General features: G+C 38.9%; 3 protein-coding genes across 3 annotated transcripts in view; 1 reads left to right on the top strand and 2 right to left on the bottom strand.

Annotated features, from left to right (window-relative positions):
• Positions 1-44: 44 nt before the first annotated feature.
• il17d (interleukin 17d) lies at positions 45-3,006 on the top strand. The gene is made up of 2 exons (XM_051905632.1): positions 45-479; positions 2,290-3,006. The coding sequence occupies exons 1-2, from the start codon at positions 172-174 to the stop codon at positions 2,606-2,608; spliced, it is 627 nt and encodes a 208-aa protein (XP_051761592.1). The 5' UTR covers positions 45-171; the 3' UTR covers positions 2,609-3,006.
• On the bottom strand, positions 2,763-9,041 carry eef1akmt1 (EEF1A lysine methyltransferase 1). The gene is made up of 5 exons (XM_051905631.1): positions 8,903-9,041; positions 8,562-8,722; positions 8,356-8,438; positions 4,790-5,079; positions 2,763-3,459 (listed from the first exon to the last, which is right to left on the bottom strand). Exons 2-5 carry the CDS (start codon positions 8,709-8,711, stop codon positions 3,329-3,331), a joined length of 654 nt encoding a protein of 217 aa, XP_051761591.1. The 5' UTR covers positions 8,712-8,722; positions 8,903-9,041; the 3' UTR covers positions 2,763-3,328.
• Positions 9,042-9,118: 77 nt separating this feature from the next.
• xpo4 (exportin 4) overlaps positions 9,119-22,978 on the bottom strand; it is a 40,639-nt gene continuing 26,779 nt past the window's right edge. Inside the window, exons 8-23 of the mRNA XM_051905603.1 lie at positions 22,256-22,413; positions 20,747-20,921; positions 19,756-19,932; positions 19,312-19,454; positions 19,079-19,224; positions 18,629-18,806; positions 16,762-16,921; positions 16,421-16,590; positions 13,728-13,902; positions 13,324-13,617; positions 12,986-13,166; positions 12,783-12,901; positions 12,520-12,650; positions 12,229-12,346; positions 10,583-10,675; positions 9,119-10,390 (exon numbers count right to left, since the gene is read on the bottom strand). Of these exons, the coding sequence (XP_051761563.1) occupies positions 10,193-10,390; positions 10,583-10,675; positions 12,229-12,346; positions 12,520-12,650; positions 12,783-12,901; positions 12,986-13,166; positions 13,324-13,617; positions 13,728-13,902; positions 16,421-16,590; positions 16,762-16,921; positions 18,629-18,806; positions 19,079-19,224; positions 19,312-19,454; positions 19,756-19,932; positions 20,747-20,921; positions 22,256-22,413 (2,616 nt within the window). The 3' untranslated portion in view covers positions 9,119-10,192. The remainder of the gene's footprint in view (positions 10,391-10,582; positions 10,676-12,228; positions 12,347-12,519; positions 12,651-12,782; positions 12,902-12,985; positions 13,167-13,323; positions 13,618-13,727; positions 13,903-16,420; positions 16,591-16,761; positions 16,922-18,628; positions 18,807-19,078; positions 19,225-19,311; positions 19,455-19,755; positions 19,933-20,746; positions 20,922-22,255; positions 22,414-22,978) is intronic.

Here is a 22,978-nt window from a genome sequence, read left to right as displayed (position 1 = left end):
TCAAGTATCTTAAGCGCATTTACGGGACAGACAGATGAGGCACAGCTTTACGCAACAACTGGGGAGTTTGTGTAGCTCGGTTTAAGAGCTCTCTAAAGGTTTACATTCATTCATCTTTCTCAACAATCGCTTGCTGACAGTAAAGCGAGCTCAGACTCGGATTAAATTGAAATGCGCGGACGAGTTGTTTCGACGGTTGTGCTGGTGCTGCTGTGGTGTTGCGGAAGCGCGCCGGGTGAACGGGGACTGAAGGTGTCCAGGAGAGCACCAAGGACTCGCTCTTGTCTGGACTTACCGGAGGAGATTTTGGAGCAGATGTTTGGGAGGCTCTCGGTCGGGGTGCTCAGCGCGTTTCATCACACCCTGCAGCTCGCGCCTCCAGAGCGCCAGAATCTGACCTGTCAATCAGCGTCTCGTCTAGCGCGCGACAGACCACGTACCCCAGTAAACTTCCTCAGCCTCTCGCCGTGGGCGTACAGGTAGGGCTCAAGAACCGTGAAGACTAGGGATCGGAATCTTGTGGAATTTAACGACTCCGCTTTCTTAATCCTCCAAATGCATTGAAAACTATTGCCTACATCTTTTGCATTACAGGTTCTGTTTGGACCCGGTGGAACGTAAGCTTATAAAACAGTTGTAGTTTTGAATGTTACCGTGTTTTTACCATGCTATTACTTCATTTACCCCCCTTTCATTAACTCTTTCCCTGCCGTTGACAGAATTTTCAGTCATTTATGAGACAACGCTTCCGCGCCATTGACGGAACTGTCCATTCCGTGTTTTCACTGTTATACGGTAGGGGGCGCTATTACGCATCTTCTGAAAGAGTAGAGAATCTCCAAAACAAAACAAGTGCTAAACGCAGGCAAAAAATAAACAGAAACAATCGATAAAAGCATTGTTTATGCACGTTGTAGTCTTTGAAAATCAAATAAATAAGACCCCGCTTTTTATTCTGTTTTATGAAACTTACCCACATTCAAGTGTTGATAAAAAAGAATGCCTGAAAGTTTTTTTTTTTTTTTTGTAAGAGCAGAGGCTCTGTTCTTTTTATATATTGCATGTTCAGACATTCATACAACAAAATATGCTGGGGTCCATGAAGGTTTTGTGAAAATTATCAAAAATGCTAGCGATGAGAGGCAACTTTAAAAATAAATAAAAAATAAAAAAAAACGCTGGCGGGGAAAGAGTTAATTTTGAATTATAATTTTGATTTGAGAGTTAAATTGAGAAATTCTTTTCAAAAATTTTAGCAAACCAGTGTGATGCAAGAATATATATATATTTTTTATTGATATTTATGAGAAGTTCTATTTAAATATATCATTAGATAAAATTTATGAGCATATAATTACCAGTATGAACGCCATTAACTTCAATGGATTTAAATACATTTATTTTAAACTTATAACTCATGACTGCTGAAAACTAAATTTATGAATTCCACATATTATTTTTCTAACAAAACAACACCAAAACATCAATATTACTTGTAGAAGTTTATACAAGTAAAATGAATATATTTTGTTTGAAAACATTTTGATGCATTTTATTTTAATATCAGAATTATTGTGTGTGCATGTGCGAGTATGTTTATAAACAAAATGCAGCCCAGGTGGGAAGGAAAAATGTGTGAGCATAGGAAAGAGGCTAAATGTATTTTACAAAAGTAATCTGAGACAACTCTAATAGATGTTTAAAAAATAAAATCGCTGCAGAGCAATTACATATAAATGTTAAACATAAATGTTTGAGTCTTTCCATGTTTTTGCTCGACATGCCACAGTTCACTTTCGGGTCAAAACAGACCTGAAAGCAAAAGGTGTAACAATTTAGTTTAAATGGTTATAGCTGCTTCTTTTTTTAATCTAAAAAAAAAAAAAAAATAAAAATAAATGTCTTTACAAATCTTACTTACAAATCTTTGTACTAAAAACTATGGATTTTTTTTTTTTTTTACAAAAATGATACACTGAACCAAAACGTACCCAAACGCAATAGGAGGTAACTTCTTAGTGCTTATGAGGAAGAAATAATTGGAAATAAGAAAAGCCATTAGTGTTTGCTAAATGAGATTATTTCAGAATTTAGAGATGGGATGAATGCAATCCAGTAATTTGCCCCTAACTGTATATTAAATAATACAAACAAAAATGTTAAGAGTTATTAAATTAATAACTCCTATTCAATTCAGTTGTGTGTTCCTCACACCAATGACATAAGATTTGATGTCTTGCCTGCTTATCTGCAACAAAAATAACACCTTTTTATTATTATTGATCCAAGAATCTCCCATGATCCAGCGAGGTACCCTCGATATCTTCCGGAGGCGTATTGTTTGTGTAAGGGATGCCTGACCGGGCCAAATGGGGAGGAAAGTGACCGCTTCCGAAGCACCCCAGTGTATATGCCAACCGTCATACTACGCCGTACTGGCTTGTGTGTCGGGGGTCGCCATTCCTACACGGAGAGCTACGTGTCCATCGCCGTGGGCTGTACTTGTGTGCCATTGTTGGAAAGAGACAGAAAAAGACAGCAGAGCAAGCCAAGTGTGCAAAAAATCACATCTAAAAATTCAGTTTCCAGCACCTTTAGAAAGAATTAACTGAACTGATCCATTTTTATTTTTTTTCTCTCTTTAAATTTTTCTTATTTCTTTCATTTTTGCTCTCACTAACTGAAAGAAAAAATAAAGCCAGAACTTGGCAATGCAGACTAGAATCTGCAGCTGTGAGGGCGAGCAAAAGGAAAACTTTCAGTGCCAAAATACAAACATTTATTAATCCAAAGTACTTGGGAAAAGCCAGTCAGCATCATGATGTTAAATAACTCAGTCCAGCTGTATGCAAGTATACAGAAGATCACTAGAAACACTTCTTTTAAAAGCTAGCATGAGTGTCATAACCATTCATTGGATATCATTTACAAGAAGACATATTATTCAGCTTGAGTTTGTGTCAGTCCTCTTATGATTACTTTAATAAAAACACTGGTAACACACAATTCTAGTGTATGATATATTATATACAAATGCATTTCAAACATTCACTTCTAGGCCCATTTTATGCTTTAAAACGAAGTTAAACAGTCTGAAATAGTTTGCTTCAATTCTATGACTGCAACTTTAAAAGATGTGTGCAATCGACAATGCAACTCAGCCAAAGCATAATCAAATACTGATCGCAAATCTGTGATCAAGAGCCAAATTCTTAGCTATAATATCTGGATCCTGCTATTCTCCGGAATATTTATTGTTCCAAATAATCATCTTCTGATGTTTGATGGAAAAAACAAAGTTCAAATGTTGTCAGATTGAAAGCCTTTTTCATGAGAGAAGTCTTGATTCATAGTTAACGTAGCAGCGGAACTCATTAGCCAGATTGTGATTGTGTTTCGGTAAAAAACTGCATATCTTCAGATCCATAAGTTTGCCAGCATGCTCCTCCATAATAGCTCCTGTAAAAACAAGTCAAATATTAGAATACAAATCATGAGAGAGAAATATAATAAATTAATTGTTATATATATATATATATATATATTACAGTATATTGCCAAAAGTTTTGGGACGCCTGCCTTTATGTGCACGTGAACTTTAATGACATCCCATTCTTAATCCGTAGGGTTTAATATGGGGTTGGCCCACCATTTGCAGCTATAACAGCTTCAACTCTTCTGGGAAGGCTTTCCACAAGGTTTAGGAGTGTGTTTATGGGAATTTTTGACCATTCTTCTAGAAGCGCATTTGTGAGTTCAGGCAGTGATATTGGCGAGAAGGCCTGGCTTGCAGTCTCCGCTCTAATTCATCCCAAAGGTGTTCTGTCAGGACTCTGTGCAGGCCAGTCAAGTTCCTCCACACCAAACTCGCTCATCCATGTCTTTATGGACCATGCTTTGTGCACTGGTGCGCAGTCATGTTGGAACAGGAAGGGGCCATCCCCAAACTTGGGAGTTGGGAGCATGAAATTGTCTAAAATGTCTTGATATGCTGAAGCATTAAGAGTTTCTTTCACTGGAACTAAGGGGTCAAGCCCAACTTCTGAAAAACAACCCCACACCATAATCCCCCCTCCACCAAACTTTATTGCAGTCAGGCAAATACCGTTCTCCTGGAAACCATTGGATTGCCAGACAGAGAAGCGTGATTCATCACTCCAGAGAGCACGTCTCCACTGCTCTAGAGTCCAGTGGTGGCGTGCTTTACACCACTGCATCCGACGCTTTGCATTGCACTTGGTGATGTAAGGCTTGGATGCAGCTGCTTGGCCATGGAAACCCATTCCATGAAGCTCTCTACGCACTGTTCTTGAGCTAATCTGAAGGCCACACGAAGTTTGGAGGTCTGTAGCTATTGACTCGTCACAAAGTTGGCGACCTATGCGCAATGTGCGCCTCAGCATGCGCTGACCCCGCTCTGTGATTTTACGTGGCCTACCACTTCATGGCTGAGTTGCTGTTGTTCTCAATTGCTTCCACTTTGTTATGATGCTACTAACAGTTGACCGTGGAATATTTAGTAGTGAGGAAATGTCAGGAATGGACTTATTGCACAGGTGGCAACCTATCACGGTACCACGCTTGAATTCACTGAGCTCCTGAGAGCGACCCATTCTTTCACAAATGTTTGTAGAAGCAGTCTGCATGCCTAGGTGCTTGATTTTATACACCTGTGGCCATGGAAGTGATTGGAACACTTGAATTCAATGATTTGGAGGGGTGTCCCAATACTTTTGCCAATATAGTGTATATAGTATATGTGTTTATAGATGTAATAATTTCCACTTGCCTGTGCAGAGCAGGATTTTGCCCTTAGTGAGGTATTTAACAGTGAGTGACACCTTGCTGAGACACTCCTCGGAGAGATATGGAGGGTCTGCGATGACAATGTCAAAGTTCTGAGGAAGGAGATCCTCAGGGAGGCACAGAGGGTTGTTGTAATCATAAAAGACAAACTCTTCTCCATATGCTGCAAAACGTCGGTCAAACTCCAGCAAAACAGCAGACACACTATCTGACCTCATGGATTCCAACTGTTTCAGCTTTTGATACACACTTGGTGCACTTATACAAGCTATCCTACAACACAGGAATAAAACATGTGGGTGAGAGGGGACACATAAAAGGGAAGTAATATATTATTTTTTATATTTTGCAGATTTACAATTTAAAATGTTTTATACACACATTACCGTTTAAAAATTTCGGATCAGTAATATATATTTTTAAAGAAATGAATAGGCCTACTTTAATTCAGCAAGGATGCATTTAATTGATCAAAAGTGACAGTAAACACATTTATAATGTTACATGATTTCTGATAAAATATATCACCGTTCCCACAAAAATATTAAGCAGCACAACTGTTTCCAACAATGATAATATGAAATGTTTCTTGAGCATCAAATCATCATCATCATCATCAGAATGATTTCTTTCAATTGTAATATTTCACAAAATTGCTGTTTTTAAAGTATTTTTGATTAAATTAATGCAGCCTTGGAGAGCTTCTTTAAAAAAAAACTTACAGTTCCCAAGTAAAGAATATGTACATATTTTTGTGACATAAATGTAAATGCACACATGTCATGCTTTGGCAAAGTTTGGTGTTTTGAATCCAAAACAACACATCTATGATTCATGTAGATATAAAAGTGAAAGTCAGTCATGCTGTCCAGTTTTACAATAATGTTAATAAAATATAAAAATAAAAATAATGTAAATGTTAACTTGACATGCTTTATAATGAATTGGCTGAGAGATTGATTTCACTCCTAGATGTATACACATACATATGATCTATCTTATGGCAAGCCGTTTTGACTTTTATTCATTCTCTGGATATGAATTCTAGATATCAACAATTCAATTTTTGATATCAGGAATTACATTTCCACTAGTAACAATGTTAATTCTTGATATCAACAATTCAATTTTCACTAGTTAAAATGCTGATTTTTGATATCATTAATTACTTTGTTACTAGTGCAAATATCTATTCTTGATATCAACAATTGAATTGCTACTAGTAACTATGTTATTTTTTGATATCAATAATTTGATTGTCACTAGTGACAATGTTAGTTTCTGATATCATGAATGTGATTGTTACTAGTAAGAAAGCCATTTTAGATACTTGAAATTATATTGATATCAGAAATACATTTTCAGATATCAAAAATGAACATTTTTACTAGTAGCAATTCAATTGTTGATATCAAGAAGTGACGTTTCAACTAGTGCCAATTGAATTCTTGATATGAAAAATTATGATTTTTACTAATTGTATTTCTGATATGTGAAATTGGAATTTCATCTAGTAAGAAATCAATTCTTGATGTCAACAATTGAATTTGAATGGCAGCCTATGGTGAAATTTCACTAGTGAAAATTCAATTACAGATATCAAGAATTCTAGTTTTTACTAGTGCAAATTGAACTGTTGATATTGTGATGGAATTTTTTAATTAATCATAACTAACATTTCTTTTTTTCCCACAGGAAAAACTATTTAAATATGACATTTTGGTGATCAAAGATAAGTATTAAGGGATACAATTATTGACTACAGGGGAACTTTAATGATAATTAATGATATTAGGAATTCTAAAAAAAAAAAAAAAAAAATGTTCTGGTTAGACCTTATTACAGAGGTCCTTAAATAGAACTTACTAAGTAAGGCCATCGCCTGCTAGCATTAAAAGCTAACACAATAAGGCTAAGAAAGTGGTTAAGAGTGCAAATTGATAACTTCCTTTGCAGTAATATCAGCCTGTTAATTTCCTAATAGATCAATGTGACCCGAAATCCAGCAAAAGATGATACTAAAACTTGACTCAAGGTCTACTAAAGTTAAAAGGCAATGTTTAGTTTTTTACTAAGATAAAATTAGATCGTTGAAAAATAGAATGTTCACAAGATGGTATGTGTAACTGGTAAAACTGGGAAAATTGGTTGTATTTTCATTCCAGTTTGGGATGCTGATGGAAGGAATATGAAAAAATAAAAATTATGAGATATGAGGTGGTATTCAAGTGCAATTTAGCAGTGACTTATAATGAGATGATTCAGTAAAGAAATGTAAACCATGTAAGCATGAAAAAATTCATTTTGATCGTGTAAGAGATGATCAGAGGGGGGGGATACTGTGATGGAATTTTTTTAATTAATCATAAGATTTATATGCTTTTGAAACCTAAATGTCCTCAAACCTTGCATAGGCCTAAGTCAGTGTGTGTCTGAATCATGTCCAAAAATAAGTGGAAATGACACTTAGGGACAGCTAGACAACCATCTAAATATAATAGCCCCATGATATTGAGTAACCAACGAACTAATAAACACATGATTTGAGCAGGTCTTGCTTTACCTAGTAACATGAGGGTTTGACATATGAAGAACCAATCATATTGTAGAATGCTTTACCATGCTCCTATCCTATAAAAACTGTTGTATTCTTCTTGCTGGTGGGATTCTCTTTGATTGATACGAGGTCCTCCGGCCGTGAATAAAGCAAATTCTAAGGCATAGTCCGGAGTCTATCTGGTTATTGCTGCGCAGCAAGTTAGGGAGCACTAGGTTTAAAAGGGTCAAGACGGTGACCGAAATATTATTGGGTGTCGATTAGGAGACGCCCCGGAAGATCAGAAATATTATTGGGTGTCGATTAGGAGACGCCCCAGAAGATCAGAAATATTATTGGATGTCGATTAGGAGACGCCCCGGAAGATCAGAAATATTATTGGGTGTCGATTAGGAGACGCCCCGGAAGATCAGAAATATTATTGGGTGTCGATTAGGAGACGCCCCGGAAGATCAGAAATATTATTGGGTGTCGATTAGGAGACGCCCCGGAAGATCAGAAATATTATTGGGTGTCGATTAGGAGACGCCCCGGAAGATCAGGATTATTGAGTGTCACCAGTAGACGCTCGGGTGTCGATTAGGAGACGCCCCAGGTAAACAGGTAAACTTAAGTCAGGTGCGTAGGGGAAAATCTACCACAATATCAAAAATTAGCATTTTAACTAGCGAAAATTGAATTGTTGATATCAAGAATTAACATTGTACTAATAGAAATGTAATTCCTGATATCAAAAATTGCCATTGTTACTAGTATCAAGAAGTATCTGATATCCAGAATTCATATCCTGAGAATGAATAAAAGTCAAAACGGCTTGCCATACTATCTATTTCACTCAACATACAAAAAGATGATCAGTTGTCGCCATCTACTGGTGTATCGAGGTAACCTGCAGTAAAGGCAACTGATTTACCGTCACTACTTTCCTTGTGTTTTTATACATGCCAATTGCACAAATTGTAAAAGTTTGACCAAATGAGCTCGAGACCAACCTTCCATGTTCTCCAGCCTGCTGCATGACTTCCTCTGCTAACCGTGTGGCCGTGTCTTCACTGTACCAGAACTGACTCATGCGCTGTTCACAAACACGAGCTCAGTACGCACTTCATGCGTATAACCAAACGAATATATACAATTTAAAGTATAACAATCAACAAATCATTACGTAAGTCACTTCTACTACATTTACCGTACCTACCCAGTCTTCCTCCACGGCACCAACACAGAACTTGTCGGTCTGGATCGATTCTTGTTCCAGTCCCGTCCTTCCACTCTCAGCATAAAACTCTTGCAACGCAGCAAGTGTCGCCGTGGAGAGCTGAGGCACATCATCGTCACTGTCACTCATTGTAACAGATCCTTTATTTAATACAAAATGACACGGGAATGAGGAATGCTGAAGAAACATTCAGTATAACGCTCATTCAAAAAATGATGCTAACAGCTTTTGCTAACTGTCTCAAACGATATTTAATATAGAAGTAACTTACGTTTTAACCAGACTTTAAAATTCAAAAAAAGTTAAAAGTTAAACCTTACCAATGAACAACGCCGTTACAGAGTTTTCAAGCAGTAACTTGCACACAGAACAGAAACGGCTTCACACGTGTTTCAACTACGGTGGCCGAGCGAGTACAATCGCGCTAAAATCCAACAATAGCTGAAAAGCGAAACATGTACGCATGCCCATATTTCGAGAACAGACTATACATTCACACAGATAACATATTGAAAATATAAACCAAGAAAGACGACTCACTTTTTATAGCAAGTTTATATACACTTTACAGATCATTTCAGGCATTCCAAAATAAGAATTAGTGCTTTGAACAATGGAAATAAGGACCATCAAACGCCCTGAATATAACGGCTGACATCCCTCGATCATCATTTTTGGTATTTTATTGCTACAGCAACGTTGACTGTTCCACAGTTCTGAGTGTGTGTATGAGTGCTAGTGTAAGTGGAACACTGTTGAAATCACTGCTGAAATCAAAACATAGATGGGAACATCAGATGACCATGTGAAAAATGTCCATAATTGATCAGACATGAACTTTGTTGAAAAACACTTTCTGTGATACTGCTGTGATCAGGGCGAAATAAAGGCAAAGAGTAAAACTACAATCAAATCAATCAAAAAGAAAAATCCAAACTAGCCCCCTTTTTCCATTCAGGTGAAGTAATAAAAAAAAGTCAGAAACTTCTGTCAACTATAATCTTATAAAAACTTTTCAGTCCTTTTAAACACTTTCATTTTTTGTCTTTTTCAAAAATATATATACACCCTTAAACACAAAAGTGATTTGGTTTTCCAAAGGGCCTTCCTGCAATCAAAGTTTCATTGGGAAAGGCTTTTGTCATGGCAACCACAGCTTACAATCCTGGGTACTGTGAGTGCAGTACGGCACGGTTCTATTGTCGCTGTGGACACAGCTGGATCTGAGCCGTGAGGAACCAAATACGAAGGCACTCGAGAAGAAGCGTCTGCAAAAGACTGTGTGTAACTGTAAAAGGGGGATGAAGGGATCAGTTTTCAGAAAGATTACCCCTCCGCACTCCATAAATGTTCACCTCTCAGTGGCAAAGTAAACAACGAGCAGATCAGACTGAGATGATCATGGCCCACTGGCCGCCCCCTCCCGGCCTTCGCCGGCCTCTCTCCTCTCTGGAGGCATGCGTGTCTGAAGGCCCATAGGCAGAGCAGAGAGGCGTCTCAGCCTGTGCTGCGCTGAGCATCTCCATGGTTTGGCATGGTGAAAGGCTTCTCTGAGTGGTAGAGGGGGTAGAGAGGGGAAGCTGCTGTGGACAGTTGCTGGAGGAAGTGGTTTATTTGACACACAGAAGCCCTCCCACATTGGCAACAAATTCCTCCAGGCTCTTGAGGAAGGCCACCTTCTGTTTGCGGTCCATGGTTGGAGGCGTGCTGCTGGCAGTGAGGTTGTTGAACGCGTCCGCCAGCCGCTGGTAGATCACTGCATCCCTCTGATTGGAGAGCAGCGTCTCCACCAGCTCTGAGTACTCCGCCTAAGACAAACACCATCACTTACTGTATCAAACCACATCACCTCAATATGTCACAAGATCATGTGTTTCTTTGTTAAAATTATTATTTTAAAGTATAAAATTTTACAAAATGTACATCCAGGTAAGATTTATGTTTTGCAGCTGATATTATTTTAACCTACTATCACAACTGAGTTAAATAGTGCTGTGTACCTGGTGAAGGCACACTAATGTATAAAGCGCTTCTCCAGCTGCTACTGTCATCTCAGTGTTGTGCTTCTGGAGCACAAGCATGTCAAACACCAGCTATGGAGGAAGAGAGCGAGAGAGAAATGTACATTATTAATTCACATATTTTATACATGTATATTAATCTCAGACAATTACATATTACAATGAAGGTTAGTAACATATATTGGACCATTTTGACATTATCGACATCAGCCATTAACTCTCAATTAACATTAAAGGGATAGTTCACCCAAAAATGAAAATTAGCCCATGATTTACTCACCCTCAAGGCATCCTAGGTGTATATGACTATCTTCTTTCAGATGAACACAATCTGAGATATTTTTAAAAATATCCTGGTTCTTCCAAGCTTTATAATGGTAGTGAATGGGGGGGGGGGGGAAACAAGCCCCGAAACATGCATGCACCCATCATAAAAATAATCCGTACGGCTCCAGGAGGTTAATAAAGGTCTTCTGAAGCGATGGGTTTTGTAAGAAAATATCCATATTTAAAACTTTATTAACTATAATAACTAGCTTACGGCAGACAGCGGTACGCATTGATTTGTGTTGGAAGATTAACCCTTGACCCGACACATGACGTAATGACGAAGGTGGAAGCGCAGAGGATAGAGCAAAACAAAACACCGGTCACGAATTAGAAGTCTAAAATGAGAAATTTATGAAGAGGAGCTTGAGTTTGAGAGGAGCTTACGATACTCCTACATCAGAAGTTGTGGTGCAAGTCGACTTGTGCAATATGGGAAGCTAGTTATTTTAGTTTATAAAGTTTTAAATATGGATATTTTTCTTACAAAAAAACACTGTTTTGCTTCAGAAGGCCTTTATTAACCACCTGGAGCCGTATGGATTATTTTTATGATGGATTGATTTTTTTTTTGGGCTTCAAAATCTTGCCCCTATTCACTACCATTATAAAGCTGGGAAGAACCAGGATATTTTTAAAAATATCTCCAATTGTGTTCGTCTGAAAGAAGATGGTCATATACACCTAGGATGGTTTGAGGGTGAGTAAATCAAGGGATAATTTTCATTTTTGGGTGAACTATCACTTTAAATTTTCTTTTTTGTGAATTCTGAGTAAATATTGTGTAATGTGTTTGCTGCTGTATGATGTTTTCTACCGTTGAAATGTATGGGGTCAGTAAGATTTTTTTTTTTTTTTTAAAGACATTAATACTTTTATTCAGCAAGGATGCATTAAATTGATCATAAGTGATAAAGACATTAATAATGTTACAAAAGATTTCGGTTTTAAATAAATTGTTCTTTTGAACTTTCTATTCATCCAACTTAATTCATTTCAAGAATCCTGAGGAAAAAATTATCAGTTTCCAGAAAAATATTAAGCAGTATAACCGTTTGCCAAATTGATGATGAGAAATGTTTCTTAAGCAGCAAAATCAGCATATTAAAATAATTTCTGCAGGATCATGTGACATAGAAGACTGGAGTAATGGCTGCTCAGACTTCTTTCAAAAACATTTTTAAAAAATCTTACAGACTCCAAACTTTTGAGCAATAATGTATATCTGCTTTAAATTAGCCCCCCAGTTTTTTTAGACAAAAACAGTTGACCACTTGTTTAGACATCATGTGACTCACTTTAAGGAAATGTCGTGTAGCAATAAATAGGGGTGTGTCCTTTTCCTGTGTCTTGGCACACTGCTCAGCCAATGGGGACAGAGCCTCAAGACACAGCTGACTGATCTCTGAGCTCATCCTGCAGTGTGTGTTAAGGAAAAACAACACTAGACCATAGACACCTTAATTCAACAACAAAAACTCTCAATGAAGTCAGTCAAATCCAACACAATATGCTTAGCAAGCACATACTTCATTAAACAACATGAAAACATAAACTGCTTTCTGTATACACAAAAACAACAAGGATACGAGGTCATGCCCAGCTCCAGGGAGCACATGAGACTTTTGAAGAGTTCCTCAGGTAGCTGAGGGATCTTCTCTGGGAAAATCTCACAGATGAAGGTAATGAGCTTATAATACTGGTTACACAGAGAAGGGAACTGGGTACAAGAGACAGAGAGAGGATTTCAGAACAGTAGTGCACATTTTACTTCAAACATATGAGTTTGCAATGAACATATGAATAAGTTGATTAATAATTCTCAAAATACAGGTCGAAAGCTAAATTTTACCTTAAGCAAGTCCTGAGACATTAGGGGCAGCACAATATTCACCCCATACAGCACAACATCAGCAGCAGATACGGCCCGTCCAGCACCAGAACTCTGCTCCTGCCCGCGAAACACCTCATCTGCGCACATAACACAGTTACTCTTCATCTCACAAGGCTTCAGACTCACAAGTTCCAATGTGAATCATGAATGAGCGCTCGTACCGGTGTCACTAAAGTCAATGAACTCTTTGGACAGCAGGTTGGTGAGGAGCTCCATGATGAGCAGAAGGTCCTGGTACTGATCCTCCTCTCCAGCCACATCTAATCTCTTACGACCCAGATTGTTCTTAGAGTAAACCTGCAGCAGTGTCAAGCACACCTCGTACAGTTTCATAGACTTAGTCTGTGGAGAAAGAGACGGGGTGTGTTCAAATTCATAAAAACATATTAAGGATGTAGTGCACATACAGTTTTCTCTGCAAATAGTGCATGTGGAAGAACACATCAAAAATGTGAAATGTGAGGTTACATCAGAACCAATGCAAGAGTGAATGTCTCACCTCCCCCAAGTAGCAGATTTGTTTGTGAGCCACTTCCACAAACACCTCTATGATGAGGTTGACCGTTTCTGGTGAGTTTCTGTAGACCTCCATGAGGCCGATGCAGCTGGACAGGAAGTCCATGAGGAAGCTGAAAAGAGACGCCACGTTGTCGATCTGTGTTGCTTCAGCAATGCCACACAGAGCTTCTAGAGTGGCCACGATCTCCTGCTTCACAGCCTCCTCTTGACAGATCTGAGCGAAGTTCTCCTGGTTAATAAGGTTGAGGAAGCGCTGCTGGAGAGGATGCAGTACCTGCAGCGCAGACACAGAAAGAGACGAACGAAGGGTAAATAGGCAATGTTTCATAAACTCCTGCTTTATTTTGTGTTCTTAACAGCAATAACGCTTATTTTTTTCCTGACCTCAGCCCAGTATTGCTGTTTGGTATCAGAATCCATGTGAGCAAAGCCACCCAGGACCAGGGCCTTCATCAGGGTCCGCTGGACCGTGCTGGACAGCATATGTAAGGGAGGACTGCGACTGGCAAACTGCTTAGCCAAGTTCCACCAGTTCTCACACTGCACAACAATGTTCGCCCTGAACCATGAGAGAGGAAAGAGTTAAGATAAAAAAAAATAAAAAAAACCCCAAAACAAACACAAATGAACAAACCTGGTCACACTTTAGTTTAGGGTCCTATTCTCACTATTAACTAACTATTAACCACGACTTTTGTCTCAATCAACTCCTAATTACTGCTTATTAATAGTTAGTAAGGTAGTTGTTAAGTTTAGGTATTGGGTAGGATTATGGGATGTAGAATATGGTCACGCAGAATAAGGCATTAATATGTGCTTTATAAGTACTAATAAACAGCAAATATCCTAGTAATATGCATGTTAATAAGCAACTAGTTAAAAGTGAGAATTGGACCCTAAACTAAAGTGTTACCACAAACCTTATATCAAGTGAGCAGAATTTACTGAACATCTTAAGGTATAGTTTACTCAGAAACCATGAAATTCCAGACCTGTATGACATTCAAACATGTTGCATGGATATTATTAATAAGATATGTTAGACATGCCAAGTTTGAAAATGTGCCTACACCACCTTTCAAAAGTTTGGGGTCAGTAAATTTAAATGCAAGGATGCATTAAATTGATCAAAATTGACAGTAAAGTAAATAAATGCTGTACTGTTGAACTCTATCAAAAAATCCTGAAATAAATGCATCAGTTTCCACAAAAATCCTGTTTTCAGCATTTATAATGAGAAATATTTCTTAAGCAGCAAATCAGAATATTAAAGGAATTATTGAAGGATCATGTGCTACTGAAGATTGGAGTATTGGAATTAATATTAAAATAGAAAACAGTCATTTAAAATGTAATAATATTTCACAATATTACTGTTTTACTGTGTTTTTGATCAAATGAATGCAGACTTGACAAGACTTTTCAAAAACATAAAATCTTGTAAAACTAAACCTTTGAACGGTAGTGCACTGAATGAGATTAAAGAGATACAATGGACTTCAGAAGAATTAGAATATAGTAAACGAATTATATGTACTACATTCATGGTATTTTTTTGTGCTTGACAATACCTAGTTACTATATGAGTTTATTTAATAAAAAAGAGCTGCATTCTGCAAAAAAAAAAAAAAAAAGTCTTTTTTATGAACGAGTTTAGAATGACTAGAGTGTGAGTAAATGACTGAGTTGGATTAAAGAGTTGGATTCTCATGCTAAACATGGCCAAAGTTTCAAAACATGAGTTGGACGTATGACGGAGTATTTCTGTTCCAAAAATTCTCTTCCTTTTTTTTTTTTTTTTTTTTTTTTTTTTGAGTATCGGCCTGAGTGACGTAAACGGGGGCAGAATTCCTTGTACGGGCACTTCTCCCGGAAAGGCGCACGCGCACACTTGGACTTGAGTGAGAGAGCAAGAGCACGCCCATCAATGCACGTTCGGGTTTAAGGAAGTCGTCGGCAGCGCTGCACAGGTCACGGGACTGCACGAAATCAACAATGTCACCAAAGAAGTGTGTTTTTGGTTGTGAGGGAAAGATAACCTTGCTTCCCAAAGAACCCAGTGTTCAGTGGAGCTGAGAGATTTGTTCTCACGCATTACATGGATGCGCTCTCGATATTTGTTATTAAAATAACCATAGAAACTAATAGTTGCAATCACTTTTTTATTGGTTAAAATGAATGGAGAATTTCTAGTGTTTTTCCGTGGCTGCTCGAGCCCTCAGGATCTGCGCTTATGGTTTTATAAACAAGGCCCAGTTCCACGCTGGATTTAAAGATCGTTTGAAACAAAGATGGAGCGGTCACAGTGATAATGATCCCGGTCATGAGTTGGAACCGCAGGTGGTGAGTAAAACTGCTTCAAATGTGTGTTTTGTTGACAATAGGCGCCTAAGTGCATATAATGTAAACAACACGAACGTAGTGAATTTATAAATTCATTATTCATCATTCATACGCTATATTCATTATAGTGATTCAAAAGTTATCCAGGGATAATGCGATGGTGTATTGTGTGTTTAAATACAGTTGTTTAGCTGACCATCGATAGCTTGTAGACGATCTCTACACAAAAGCTGCGCATACTCGTTACTCTAGCTCCGCTCACAGGACACGCCTCCAGGCGCTCGGCTGTTTTCGGAAATACTTGGTACAGCGTATGTATCTTATAAATATGATTAAACTAAAGACTTTTTGGAGATACGAAGGATGCACTACTACTCTATAGGTACTCAAGATTAACATGAGATTGGCAGAAACTGTGTGTGATACCCCCCCTTAACACAATTTCTTAAAAAAAGATTTGCATCGAAACACTGCAATTTATTAATGTAGTATTATGCAATCTTAAATTTAGAAATGACTTTCAGATGCAATGCCATAATTCCACCAGCAGGTGGGGCACATTAAAAACATTTGGTCTTGTATCAACTGAAGGTTTATGAAGACATCAGCACAAACCACTGGCTCCCTTGAGCCTGTCAGTGAGCAGCTGTCCTGCAGGGCGTTTGGATAATTAGACACATATTTAGCTCTCATTGATGCCCACATACACATTACTCCAGCAGGCAGACACAAACCTCTCTCTCTTCTCCACTAGAGTCACTAGCAGCTCCACAGTGTCATTAGCCAGCTCTGGCTCAGAGCTCCACACTGACAGATTATTGATTACTTTCTCCAACAGATATCCCACAATCCACTGCGCCCCCTCAGTGTCTGCTCCAAACGCTGTGCTGAGGGGCATACTGATCTGAGGGAGAGAGGACAGAAGCCATAAAATGCCACATAAAAATGTCTAGGTTGTGTTCCAGGAATCTGTGTGTGATTTCTAAACAGAACCAAACAGAGATCCCAAAAGGCTTCATTCAGACATTGTGCCTGCTGTTTCCACACATCGATCGACCTCATTTTGGCAACTTACTTGGCCGTAGAGTTTCTCGTCCACCAGCAGGTATGTCTTGGCCCAGCGCCGAAGAAACCAGACAATGTCTTTGCCCATCTGAGGACTCAGGAGCTCAGTCAGACTCGCTCGCGTAGCCCGAGATTCCACCTCTGACGTTCTTAGCACCGCCGATAACAACCTGTGACAGAGAAATGGAAGTGCAAATCTAGCTGAATATATACGAGGCAAATTTCTGCCAGCAGAACCACCTGAAATAGAAATTGACAATCTGTTCTTTACAGGAAAATGAAGGGAGAAGAAAAACAAGTGTGAGAAATGGCAGAGGGGATGGAATAAAGTTCATGGCAGTTCTGTCTAGATGCTCCGAGACTCAACAAAGGCTCACAATAACAAATGGTATCATTCCTTCACACCTCCACTGGTAAAGAAAGAGGGCACAAGAAAGGGATTAGAGCAGCTTAGTATCCTGGAAGACAGATATCCCACGCTCCCCGCGGAGTGCAGTGCCATTAAATGTTTCACATTGTTTGTGAAGATACAACCCAACTGACATTTCAGAGCTGCGGGGTCGGTGCCTGTTATTGGGAAACACAATCCGTTGGCTCACTGTCTTTCCAAATCCTCTACAGTCCGCTCGCTTTCACCCACCCATCACCAGCCTACTGTCTCTCCAAATCCTTTGACCTCCACATCGCCCCCCATTCAAATTCTCTGTCCCTCCCCTACCCATCAACTCAGCGTCCTTCCAATCTTTCAATCCTCACCTCTATCCCATTCCACAGTTTTGGAATAACACCATCCATTAAGCCCAAATCAGATTACAGGCAGATTTTTTGCAGACAATACCACTAGGTCTCTACGTGACCCTACCAGTAACCGCATAAACAGCTTCTACATCATTAAAATCACTATTCATTAAATTCACAGTCTGTATCCCATTCCAATCAGATTAGAATCAGATCAAATATCTGCTTGGAAATGCCAGGGGAAAAAGACCCAGTGTGTGTTTAAGCATAACACATGCAGCCTGCCTCTTGCTCCTTCCCCCTTTAAAAAAAAAAAAACAAAACCAAAAGATTTTACATCAAGCCAGCCTTTAATACAACAACATTGCATGTAGGATTTTGAAAAAAAAAAAAAAAAAAAAAAATCAATCAACTAGGAAACCGCTTCTGAGCACACACACACACGACTCCGGGCCCCTAGCGCTCCCCACTGACCCTGGGATCTGAATGGCACCTGGCCTGGCTCTAATTGAATAATGTGTGGGGAGTGGTGTTGCAGGATTGGCTGGCGCCGGGGCTGGGGCCACTAGAGGGCTGCTGTTCGCGTGGCAGTCCTCGCTGGGCGCGTGCCAGGGCATTTCCCGCTGGGCAAACGAACTGCAGATCAAACGGCCTGTGCTACACGCCTGCTCTCTCCAGCAGCATTTCTGAGTGATAAACTTTAAACATGAAGTGGCTTAAATCACCAAGTCATTGTTCCTGTAGGCAGCAAAATCAGCCAACAGCTGGCTCGCTAGCTGATCATTACCGCCATGTTTGTTTTATGCTTTTCAAAGAAGTTTCTTATTCTCACCAAGGCTGTATTTATTTAATCAAAAATACAGTAAAAACAGTATTAATGTTAAATATTATTACAATTAAAAATAATAGTTCATATATTTCAAATTTTAATGTATTCCTGTAATGGCAAAGCTGAATTTTCAGCAAAATCAGCTTGAAAATATTGTAAAATAAGGACAAAAAGGAAAAATTTGGAAAAGGAAATAACAATTGTGCTGAAATCATATCATGATTCCCACACCTACAAACTTCCAACAAACCTGAATCTTCTTTACAGTGTGATGACACACTGGAACATGTATACTGTGAGGACCCTTTACCTGATAACTGAGTCTGTCCTGTTGCATCCTGGGATGGAGGTGGCCTTCTCTCCAGGAGAGCCAAGGAGTTGCAGTGTAGTGTTGATATCCACCTCCGTCGAGTGTTTGATTGAGTACTCCATAACTTCTGAAGGTATCAATGGTGTCTCACCCTGAGGGTCATCAGCCAAGAGGTAGCCTGTTAAAACACCATAAGACTTCAGAACAATGACAAAAGGCAACTTAAGCGACTGAAATGCCTCCAAATAATCAAAAATAATGTCTGGTTGCATTGGAATGAACACTGAGGTTCAACCTGACACATTAAAATGACCTGGATGAATGGACACCTCCACATACATCTGAGGTTAAACATGCTACTCAAAAATGTGAGATGAAATGAGAAATGTGAGATGAGGGTGAGAAAATGATGACAATGTTATTTTTTTCCCCTTTAAGGATGACACGGACCTGACACTAATATGAGCCAATGAATGTCTTCGTAAAGGTCATCTAGAACTTTCCGGTCCACCGTGCCAGGGTCTGCAGAGGCCATGAGGTGCTGTTGGTGTCTCTGGAGCTGGCCGTGAAGCCGTGTGACTCTGTCCTCCAACAAACTGAAGACAGATGGGAAATATAAGGCTCACAGTGGTTGTTTATTGTTTATTGTAACAGTTTCTCTGAAGAGGAGTGTGTGTCTGTACCCTGTGAGCAGAGGTATACAGTGGTCTGCAGCGATGCGGCCCAACATGCCAATACTGGCCAGCTGATCTGAGAACAGCTCTCTGTCGTCCTCCTGTAGCTCGTTTATTTCTTCCTCTTCATGAGAAGCGACACCATTTGCAGTCTGAAAAGACAAAGCATATGACTGAAACCATGTGCTGGAGCAGCTGTGTTACTCTGGAAGACGATTCTTTGAAGGAAAACAGTTTTAGACATTTGTTGTGCTTCATGCTTTTCCATTTTAATTAAGATGAAAAGCAAGCCACAAAGTCAACAACAACAACAAAAAAAAAATTACAAGAAAAGCAACAAATTACTAACAAATTGGAAAGCCAAAGACACTTTGGCAACGTTAACAGATGGGATTTAACATGGTGAGAAAGCTGTGTTTGGATGTGAAGGTGAATAATAGCAGTTGTTCTGACCAGGTTTCTTGTGCCGTCGGGAGCTGCGAGGTGACACTGGATGTAGGAGTTGAAGACCTGCACAGCCGGCTGGACGAAGCAGCCCCGGGGGAAGTGCTCATCCTCCTGCACCAACGTCAGCCAGGATTCCAGCAGCTTATCATATGCCTCCATGTACACCATGTCATCCTTATCCAGCTAGAGCCAAAAAACGGATCTGACTTTATCGGACGTGACTTTAAGCATGTCACATGACACAACCCTTTTTGCGCCCCCCCATATTCCATGCTCTAAATTCAAAGACTGTTCACGCCTCTCATAGAAATCAAATAAAAAAATATTAAATCCAATTTTTATATATTACTGTTACCCTAATGTTAAATAACTTTAATGTATTAAATAATATTGTTTTTAACATTACCCACACTATAATAATCACGTAAGACTATAATAATAATTACATCAATTTTAGTGTGTGATTCATACCCCTATATATATATATACAGAACACATATAAATATATATATAAATTATATTATATATATATATATATATATATATATAAATATATATATAAATTATATTATATATATATATATATATATATATATATATATATATATATATATATATATATATATATATATATATATGTTATAGTTAACTATATTATAATAACAGCACAACTGTTTTCAACAAAATGATTTCTGAAGGATCATGTGACACTCAAGACCGGAGTAATGATGCAGAACCTAACCAACCCCAAACTAATTAAAAAACATGTGAAACTAAAAGGAATCAAATTTAGGAAATCAGTGTCTAGCCCTAAATATGGGCGTAAAAAAGTACACTGGTTTAATGGTTTTATTTTTCCTTTAAATACAATAAAAAGTCTGCTGCGACAGAGCAGTTCTCTATATAATAAAAAAGAATAATGAGTTTGACATTCACAGACCTCAGCTACTCTGTACAGTGTGGTTGCAGTCTGTTGCGGCACAAATGAAGTACTCACCACCTCCTCCAGGGCGGCGCTGCGACCAAAGGAACATGTGAGCAGAGTGAGGCAGTTAATGAAAGAGGCGAAGAGCTCGTTCGGAAGCGCTGTCAGAACGCTTCGAGGAAACGTGCTGATGAGGTTACTGATAATGTTGGAGATACCCACCGCCTCCGAGTCTTCAATCTCAATCCTGCCAGAGAGTAAAAAAAGACAGTTAAGGACAGAACAATAATGTCCTGACAGTGGCAAGCGTGTCCCTTAAAGGGTCATCCCACAACCAACCTCAGTCACTGTTCTCTGATCTGGGTCTATCTGGGAGTGAGATACAGCATAAGCTTGCAGAGGTCCAGTGTAAACTGTACACGTATAATACAGCCTGAATATTTATCCACTGGAATTCCAGTTTCACTGAAAATCTTTGTCTATAAGCACAAATACCTCAGCTGCTGTAAAGGGAGACTTAAGATTTCAACCAAAACATCGACCGGCCGTTGTGCTGGCACACTACCTGGATTCTGGGAACACAAGAGTTTTTTCCCTCTGAAAGAGCAGTCGAGGTCTGCCTTTCTTTACGCTCCCAACTGCGGCTCTAACCCATATCAGATGGATTTAAATTGTAAGCAGAAGAGTTCAATCACGGCAGATTGGCGGACCTGCCGCATGGTTTTCCGATGATGCAACTGGAAAAATGCTCCAGGAATAGGTGATTACAGAATGGCAGAAACAGAGAGAGGGAGGAGTGGGGAGAGAGAGACCCCAACTCACTACGCCTACTTGTTCTCAAATTCCAAACAGCAGTGTATAAGAGAATGTGTGTGTTATTTAAAGCTGCAGAGACATCATTCCATCTTTATAGACATTACAGAGCATTTACAATGTGCGTACTAACGCACAACTATGCCAATACATGGTGTACATCAGTGTCACAACTTAACTTATAATTTTAAGTACCAGAAAGGATTTAAGAGCATTTTTGCATATTTGCTCCATTTATATTTCTTGAATAAACTACCAATGTAAATAAAGTATTAATTTCATTCAATAAACATAAATGGAAAAAACAAATAAATAGTTAGTAGTAGTAGCAACAGTATTTTATTTAACCATGCACTTTAGGGGCATTTTTGCCCCCACATTTTCAATATACGGGGTAGTAGTTTTGTAACTTGCCCTGGTAATTTTCTATCCCTGCTATATGGTAGAATCTCCCTGTCAAGAACACGTCTGGGTCATATTGAACTGGGAAATCACTTAAAAAGAATTTACTTAAAAATAATTAATCCTATGTTTAAGATCATTAAGATGTTTTGCATTGCTGTAAAATTTTATCAATGGTCCTCAAATAATAACACAAAATATAATTTATTTTAAAGATTATAATGATTGTGGGGTTTTCATTAGTTTCATCTATACATTAGACAACTAATATGCAGTTATCTAACAATTAAAAAGAATGCATTTGTGAACAGCAAGCACATCAAGCACACAGTGCAGCACATGACTGAAGGTCTCAGAGAAACGCACCCATTGATCATGTTGAGCAATCCCTCCACCAGGTGGGCCAGGTAGGTCACCTGAGAGTTCTCATCGGGGAAGATGGGGCCATGCATGGAGGCCAGCTGGGCCAGGCACTGAAGGGAATCCTGCGCCATATCTGAGTCCTCTCTGATCTTCCTGTGCACCTAAAAGACAGAGACAATAAGAAAGAGACGAGCTGAAACACAAGTCATTATGATGACGTAAACCAATCCTATTTTCAAAAACCCCATAAAAGGAGCATGTCTGATATCAGATTATCTCTTCATCTTCATAAAACTGACTTTGCTATGAACTCAGAGTAGATTGTATTGCCAAAAATACATCTATATACCTTCATTGACTAACCGATAGATCAAGACTTCCTACAATGGACCAAGCGATAAACTCTCAAAAGTGACATCAACGCAGCTCACCAAAAGAATGAAATTCTTCTCCTCAGGAGACATGATATCATATCACGAGCGTATAAAAGAGAGAATAAAAGCAGTGGAGTTTGGAGAGAACATACATGTGACCGTAGGTATACTCTACAGTGTTAAAACCAGACAGGCCCCCTCAAAGAGTCCAGGAGGAACTGCAGACCGGCCCATGGGCAGCTGACAAAACACACGGGCTGGGGAGCTCACACACAGTCTCCCTGAATCACAGAGAAAAGCCTCTCTCATTGACATATAAAAACATACTTTCTCTCTCTCTCTCCCCTCTTTT

This window comes from Ctenopharyngodon idella, chromosome 9 (genome assembly GCF_019924925.1).
Source record: "Ctenopharyngodon idella isolate HZGC_01 chromosome 9, HZGC01, whole genome shotgun sequence".
Classification (NCBI taxonomy): Eukaryota; Metazoa; Chordata; class Actinopteri; order Cypriniformes; family Xenocyprididae; genus Ctenopharyngodon; species Ctenopharyngodon idella.
The sequence above is the reverse complement of the archived record's forward strand: the minus strand, read 5'-3'. Positions and strand labels throughout refer to the sequence as shown.